Raw genomic sequence first — 8,892 nt, forward strand, 5'->3', positions numbered from 1 at the left:
GGGAAAACGGTTGACTAAGTACAGGCATTGAGTATAGGTGGATATGCTTTTGTTTGAGTTGACTCCATTATGAGATTACTGGGATCAGTCAGGCTGCAATTTACCTGGGCTAAATGAGCCTATACATGAGGAAACAATGCCATCAACTTACATCAATAAGGGACGGAGCAAGGGAAATGCAAGTTGTTGTCAATCTGGGAGATTCAAAGGATGATTCTGTTGCTGGAGAAGACAGAGTTTGCTCCCAGATGGACTAGATTGTTTGTGGGGCTGTTAACTAATTATACTAATGGAAGCAGTCATTGGAATCAATAACACTCGATAATGTACCTCTTCTTCACTAATACAGGTATTCAAATAGTCCCCCTTTTAACCTTCTTCTTATAGCAAATCTGCATTCAAGCATCTGCCTTTTAATGCATGGGCAAGGCACATGGGATACAAACCTGCTTCTGGCTACAGGAGAGTGAAAATATAAAGAGTGTGGTATGGACATCCTGCTTGATTCAGGCAGATCTTAGTGAAATCACAATATACGACAGCAGTAACAACTGCATCTCTGAGCTGGAGTCTAGTGCAGGGTTTAGATGTCTCAGGAAGGGCTGAACATGGGATAATGGACTTTAACAATTATGAAACAATATGGAAGGTTGATATTGAGCACTGATAATGGGATAGGACTATGAAGGAGAATTAGGGTTGTAATCATATCATTGATTTGAATCAAGAGCAGTCACTGCTAAGTGTTGGATGGAGGAGAGGTCACCACTTTACCAGTCAAGGATATCAGGGCCATGTTTAACACTTGGCACTCAGACTCCAGCAGAATGAAGATCACGTGATACCAGATGTAAGGTGAACACAGGGTTTGCCATTTGTCTGCGTGTGGGAGGGGGTGGTGGAATTTCTGCAGATGGATTGGAGGGTATTAGCGGATTCACTGTCCAAGCTAACCAAGTATGGGTGGGTAGGGGGTTGGGGGGGAGGAGGAAAGGTTGCGATGTGATTTATGCCAAAGTATTAGAAGGAACATTAAGGGACATATATGCCTATGCAAGTCCAGAAATGTTTTTATGGCCAATCAGTTCTGAGCCTTACTGATGCAGTCCATTAACATTTCCAACCTCATAACCCTAGCCTGAATTTGGTCACTTTCAATAGTGGGACCTGCATAAAATGTAATATATAATCTGAATATCTGAATCTAGTGCCCTTCGCAGGCAGTGTAATCCAAATCAGACCACTTTTAGGGGGTAGCTCATGCCCACTAAAACACTGCTTACATCTATGTATGACTTCCATCGGTGAATTCCTGATCAAATAGTCACGGATATGAATGATGCGTTAAGGATGAGCCAGTGCCATGGGTTTGACAGGGACCACTCAGTCGCTGGAACTGGAAATTATTGAGAGTCAGAACTGATAGTTCACCTGATCCTCTAGGAAAATAACTGTATCACAACCACACTAATAAAATATCCAATTGATTGACATCTGGTGAGTCCAATCAATGTTCCCCCTTTCTGAGTTTTGGCTCAGGGGATATTTCTCTTCAGTAGAGAATAATATTGAGCATTTGTGACAGAGGCCAGATTGAAGTTGTGTCAATGATTCTCTCAGATAATATCTCCATCACTCCGCCACTTATATTCCTAAGATACCAGAACATTTAGCAGAATGAATGGGATGTGAATGATCTGTAAGCAATACTGCAAGTCAGACACGCCATTTGCATTTCCAACACATACAGAGAGGACAGGGATTGAATTTCCTGAACTCTATCACATGAACATAAAAGATCTCAGGTAGAATTTACCAATATGTTAGATACAAATGTTGTTTGGCACAGAAGAATTCCTAGACCAAGTATTTTAGTTTTTTTTGAAAAAGATACTTTATTTATTGGAATACAAATATTTCACAATATTAATTTTCAACAAACACCATTCACATGTATGTTAATCCCAGATACATCCTAGTGACATCAAAATAATTAAACATTTTCATAAATAGAAATAAATAAGCCACTTTATAAATATTAAGGCAAGTAAATAAAATACAAGCAAAACTAATTACAATAAATTAAAGTCCTTCCTGGCATGAAACTGTGCTGAACTTGTAAACTTCTTTCAAACAAGTTGTACTTTCTGCAAACCCATAACCTGGAGACAAGTGGCTGACAGTATGATAACAGAATCAAAAGAGACTAGGTGTTTAATTGCACAGCCCATGACTAATCTCTGGTTGCCAGCACACAGATTAATGAAATCTCAACAAGGGGAACACCTATGCTGTAAATTTTGATTTGTCTTTCACCATCACTTGAGCATGGATCAGTACAGTCCTGCAAAAATAAGAGAACTTATTTTTTACAATTACTTCGGTTTCCATTGAGCTCTCAGCACAAAACCAGCACAGGTGCCAGAATCAATTTTATAGGAATAAAATTCACAACTACATAAATACTAAATTACAAAAGTTTGGATGAGGGATCATAAGCAACTATGGGATGACAGAATAGACACAAAATGCTGAAGTATCTCAGCAGGTCAGGTTGCATCCATGGAGAGAACTGAACAGCTGACATTTCAGGCAAGGTATTTCATCGGTTTGGATCAACTACTCATTACCCTCCATAGATGCTGCCTGACCTGCTGAGATTCTTCAGCATCTTGTGTGCTTTGATCTAGATTTCCAGCATCTGCACTTTCTCTTGTGCCAAAGGGACGAAATAAATAAAGCGTCCTAACTGATAAAAAGTGAATGAAATTGTTTTCAACCAGACATTCTTCCTCAAGTTGACATAAATCTGTGACAGGACTGACAATGGGAGCAAGCGATTGTATATTTTCCTGAGCTGATCCGGAATCATGATTGTGAATCAGTGCCACATTTCTGACCATCCAACTTCTATGAGCGAGATTAATCAGATTCCTAGGAACTGTGGAAAATATAAAACATTTTGTAAATTACTAAATCACCATTTAGGAACACCTAAGGAAATTGTTCACAAAAAACAATTTCCAAAACAAATATTTAAACATTTATTTCAGCAATTGAGTTCATGTATAAATTTCCCAAACATGTAAAAACATAGAAAATATGGATGAAAAAAGATATCAAATTTTCAAATCGTATTTATCTAGTAGAGTTTTGATGTTAGTTCAGTTAGACTAACTATGCCTTGCCTAACTGCTTGGTTAATCTTAGCTGCACTTGCTATTGGACCAGTAGGAATGGGAATATGAAAAGAGGATGAACATTAGACTCATTGAGTTGTGCAATATGGATACAATGACTTTGGCTCAAGTGGTCCATGCCGACCAAGAGTCCTATCTAAACTACCCTCTAGCCTGTGTTTCTCTAAACCTTTCCTATTCATGTACCTGTTCAAATACCCATTGATAATTTTTCTAAGTCAAGTAAATATCCTCTTTTTCTGTATGGAGGCTATTTGCTGGAGCATATCTTTCCAGAATTTGCTTGTCTTTCATTTTCAATTTCAGGTGGGTTCCTATACAGGACAGGCAATCTGCTCTGATGGAGAAAATACAAAATTCCTCCTATGCTTTATTTTTCTTCTCTTTGATCTCCATGTTGTAGCTGGGAGGGCTAGGTTACTAATTCCAATCTTTTTCTGTGGACTTCTTTTTAACATTCTGGTTCAATATATACTTCTCATGTTGTAGTGCAAACTCATGTCTGGAACTTACCTTTTGGTTATCATTTGGATGATCTTTTTCACCCAATGGGCTTCAGGATTCAGACACACGGAGGAACCATTCTTAAGAATCACGCTGAAAGAAATGAAAGAGGACAAGTACTTCAATATATAATGTAACAATGCCCAAGGAATGCTATGTGTATTTCATTCACACAAACCAGATTATCAATTACACTCTAATTAAAACCTACATGATTTCAGTCTTTGCACAGTGTGGGCCACTTGGAATAATTTCAATATTTTCCATTTGCTTGGGATGGATGAATTTGGAGTTTGTATTAATGCACTGGCATCGCAGACTCACTTTTGAATTTCCAAGAGAAGCAGCTGTGGAAGGAACAAATGGGACAGACTATTTATACATGTCACTTGAACTTATTTCTTACAAATTCATATATAACTTTTGGAGAAACTGATAAGTTCTATGGAGATATTAATATTACATTTAGAGAAAGTGATATATAACATACAAGGAGACACCCCAATTTGTTTCTCTAATACAACAAAGGTGTTCCTCTATTAATTTTCTAGACAATTTTCACCATAAGACTAAATTCCACTTTGAAAGTCCAAAAACCATATCTCCATATGGAAAGCAATGAGAATTGGTAAGTTATGTAAATCTATCCCAACCCGTGTTGACGCACACTTCAAGTTACTGACGCAGTGAACTGATCTCTAATGGATATCAGCTGTTTTTTTCAGAACTCATTGCTTCATATTCTCTGTCAACTACTGTACCTCCAAATTATTAGTATTATAGTAACATTTTGAGTCTATCTGTCTAAATATAAATCTGAGTCTATTTAGTCAAATATTAATAGCACTTAAAGTGTTAATATACAGTACTTGAAGTATGTATCACAATTATAAATTCTAAACAAGCACTTTGCAGCCATATAGTTATAACCATTAAATAAACAATTGCAATTTGTTTCACAAAATTATAGATTCTACATATTGTTAGGTTAAGATAGCGCCAGGCAATTGCTTACCTTGTGTTGAAGCCATATACAGCACAATCAGGGCTACGATAGTGAGAAGAACTCTGCTGTTCATTTTGTTTGCTTAAACTTTTCAGGAGTAGTACTCTTACTACTGTTGTGTTGCTGAAAGCTTTTCTGCCCCTTGCTGCTCAAATCCTCTATTTATAATCAGAGCACTGCTACTCAGTGACGTAACTGGGAATTTCACAGGAAGTTATGAAATACTATTAAGCATTGAGAGACTAAGAATGACTCATTGCTTACAAAACCCAGAAAGCAGAATGCAAAAAAAACTTTTGTCGATTGGTTGATAGATTTGCTTCAGGCTTATTTATTTAAGCTCAAAATAATCTTGAATTTTTATGGATTTATAATAAATATTTGGTGTTGAAAATACTGTTTTTGCTTTGGAAGATTGAGTTTATGTTCAATTTCCTTCAGAATTATTGTGATAAAATTTATACATTTTTATATAATATTTATTTATTTTTGAACTATTGGTGCTTGTTCTTGCCTCAATAATCTCATCATATCCATAGAGTGTAAATACTAGCAGCTGAAACAAGAAATCATTGGAGTCCTAAAGTCATACAGTACAGAAGCAAGCTGATAAGTCGGCAAGCTTCAGTGTGCCTTGTCCATTCCGATCAAGGTGCCTGCTGATTTATTTATTTGGAGATTCAGCATGGTAATGGGCTCTTCCAGTCCAACGACCCTGTGCCACTCAATTACGTCCAAACGACCAATTAGCCGAGTAACCTGTGTATCTCTGGAATGTGGGGGGAGAACAGAGCAGCTGGAGGAAAGCCATGCAGTTACAGGGAGAACGTACAAACTCCTTACAGACAGTGAGCCAGGGTCACAGGTGCTATAATGACATTACACCAAACACTACACTATTGTGCTGACCCAGTGGAACCCGTTTGCCTATATTTGACCTATACTGTATCACTATAAGCCTCTTCTATCCATGTACTTTTCTCAATACTTGATGAGCATTGTCATTTGATCTGCCTCTATCTTTTCCTCTAACAGCTTGTTCAGTATACCCACCACCTCTGTGTGAAAACTTGCCTCTCAGATCCCCTTTCAGTCGCTCCCCCTCTCACCTTAAACCTACGCTCTCTAGTTCCAGACTCCGGCATCAAACTATAATTAGTTACTTTCTGTGTTATTTGTACCAGGATCCATGGGCCACTCTAAACACCATCTTCTAATGGAATATTGAACATACAACAGTATAGCACACAGTGTTTTGCCAGACTAATTACATTAGCTATTAAAAGTACGACATTTCCCTTTCCCTTCTGCCTACAAAGTGCCCTTATCCTTCACATTTATATACCTATCCAGGAGCCTCTTGAACACTTCCATTGTATTTGCCTCCACCACCAACCTAGGCAACATATTCTAGGCACCTACAGTAAAAAAAACTTACTGTCTCTCACCTTGAATCTATTCCCTCTGGTATTGAACATTTCAACTCTGGGAAAAAGATAGCGGTTGTCTGCTCAATCTATGTCTTTCATGGTCATATAAACCTCTATCAGATCTCCTGCTGCTTCGGTGAAAACAACTCATTTATCCAGCCTCTCGTTCTAGCACATCCCCTCTAATCCAGGCAGCATCCTGATAAATCTCTGCAGCACCCTCTCCAAACCCTTGACATCCTTCCTATAATGGGGTGACCAGAAATGAATACAACTTTTGTGGCCAAACTAGAGTTTTATAAAGCTGCAATATAAGTTCCCAACTCCTGAACTCATTTCCTCGGGTAATAAAGGAAAGCACAAGCCGTATTGCTTCTTTATCAGCTTTCATAGCCATTTTCAGGAAGCTCTCAGAGACCCCAAGATGTCTCTGCACTTCAACACTGTTGAAGATCTTGCCATTAATAGTATATTGTCCCTTTGCATCTGGTCTCCCAAAGTGCGACACCTCACATTTGGCCAGATTAAACTTCATCTGCTATTTCTCCACCCATATCTGCAACTGATCTATATCCTGCTATATCCTTTCTCAGTCTTCCAGTCTATCCACAATGCCACCAATTTTCATATCACCTACAAACCTATTCTTTCATTCAGGCCATTGGATATATCACAAGCAAAAGATCCTAGCACAGATCCCTTCAGAACATCACAAGTCACTAGATGCAGCCAGAACAAATCCCATCGACCATTACCCTCTGGCTTTTCTGAATCTAAGGCAATTCTGAATCTGGAAGGTCAATTCACCATAGATTCCATGCATCTTAATCTTCTGGATGAGCCTCCCATGAGGGACCTTGTCAAGCACCTTAGTAAAATCCATGTAGACAGCATCCACATCGCTCCCCTCAAAAATCACCTTCATTACCTCCTCGAGTCAAGTTACTAAGATATGACATGCCCCGCACAAAGCCATGCTGACTGTCTCTAATTTGATAATGGCTTTCCAAATGCTCTTAAATCCTACCCCTACAAAACCTCTTCAGTAACTTTTGTACTATTGGTGTGAGACTCACCAGTCTATAGTTTCCACGATTATCCTTCATTTCCTTTCTTGTATAATGGAACAACATCGTCTACTTGCTGTTATGTTTTGTAATAGCAAGAAAAAGACAGGAGCCCAAGAGAACGGGTCTTACTTTAAGTGTGTGATATGCTGATGTGATGAGGTATACCATTCACATACTTTTACAAATATAAACCATAATGAATTTTTAAACAACAAAGAATGCTTAATAGAACAATACATTTACAATATTACTCAAACATTAATGAAATATTAAATACACAACACTCGCCAGTCCCTGGGATCTCACACACTTGGTTTCACACTTAAGCAAACTGTGATGTTTGACCATTCTCGGTTCTTTGCTGATAGCAGATTAGGAGAGTTTCCAGACTATTGGGCACTACTATTAATACATCAATAAACTTTTTATTCCTGCTTTTTAGATGTTACGTTATAGCATAATGAACTTTTCAGTAAAACCCAGTAATTTTAAAGCGAGTGCTGGAAGCAAGGCTCTCAATGTGTTAATGGAGTGTGGAAAACTGGGATGTGGTGAGCAGGAATTGGAGGAATTGGGATTTAACTCTCTAGAAGCTTGCAGCAGACACCACTATCACGGCACAGATCTATAATAACAATGAATTGGAGTGCAGGAAAGTGTCATGACAACACCCAGTATCAGCAAAGCAAAGGAGCTGATCCCTCACTGTTATGTCCCCCACCCCCACCCCATGATTTGGTTTGTTACTTGATTTCTAGCTTCTGGATCTCATTGTTTACTTTTAAGTTTACAGTTATTGACAACTTATTATTGCGTCGTTAAGCAATTAACCCTCGATTTCTGGTCGGCCGTTATATAATCGTTTGTATATTTATTCACTCGTTAGAAGCACTTTGTTACAAGACGAAGTCCAGCAGATCACGGCAGCGCTGAAAGCTGTGCAAGGGCTGACGCATTGAGGGCCAGGGTGTCATTTGCTCAAAGAGAAATTGATGTTAAAGTGTTTAAGCGTAGAGAAGACCCTCCCGGAAGCCACAATGGAGGCACTGCAGCGTGAAAAAAGAGGCAGAGGCAGCTTTAACTGAGGCCAAAGTCTTTGAGGTGGGCACAGAGCAGCTAGCTGAGAATGATAATATTAGATCAGATTCACCATGTCATTCACCTGAGGGCACTAAGAAATATTTTCAAGATCGGTCTGCTTATGCTCATAGCCACCCAATAGCAGACACTGAATTCTCAGGCCAGCCATTGAGGATTGAAGTGGGGGGGGGGGGGACACCTCTTCCTCACGATAACACCCCACAACTCAATCCAAATGGGACAGAACAGAAGTTGCCTCCCACAGACTGAAAGGGCAGATATCTCAAAACGTCCAATGACCGGCCACTCACTTGCTGGAAGAGACATGCAGCCATGTAGTGGTAGACTCCAAGGATCATAGGTACCATGGTACAACACAGCTGGTGATCCTGGTAAGGTGCACCACACCTCCAGTGAACCCTAACCTCATCATGATGTGCAGTATCAGATCCTGCCAGATTCCTAGCCTGTCGTGACCTGCTGATGGCCGGACTCACCAAATTTGATGGTAAGCCAAAAAATTACTGGGCTTGGAAGTTCACGTTCTCCAACACCACCCATCCAAGCCCAGTGAAGACATGCTGGTGAAGTGGCTTGGGCCC

The 8,892-nt window shown here is 39.3% G+C and overlaps 1 protein-coding gene across 1 annotated transcript; it reads right to left on the minus strand.

Annotated features, from left to right (window-relative positions):
* Nucleotides 1-1,888: 1,888 nt before the first annotated feature.
* Nucleotides 1,889-4,852, minus strand: LOC134344920 (interleukin-8-like). Its single transcript, XM_063045055.1, has 4 exons — nt 4,720-4,852; nt 3,916-4,051; nt 3,714-3,797; nt 1,889-2,941 (listed from the first exon to the last, which is right to left on the minus strand). The coding sequence occupies exons 1-4, from the start codon at nt 4,781-4,783 to the stop codon at nt 2,935-2,937; spliced, it is 291 nt and encodes a 96-aa protein (XP_062901125.1). The 5' UTR covers nt 4,784-4,852; the 3' UTR covers nt 1,889-2,934.
* Nucleotides 4,853-8,892: the final 4,040 nt, after the last annotated feature.

This window comes from Mobula hypostoma, chromosome 4 (assembly GCF_963921235.1).
Source record: "Mobula hypostoma chromosome 4, sMobHyp1.1, whole genome shotgun sequence".
NCBI classification, from domain to species: Eukaryota; Metazoa; Chordata; class Chondrichthyes; order Myliobatiformes; family Myliobatidae; genus Mobula; species Mobula hypostoma.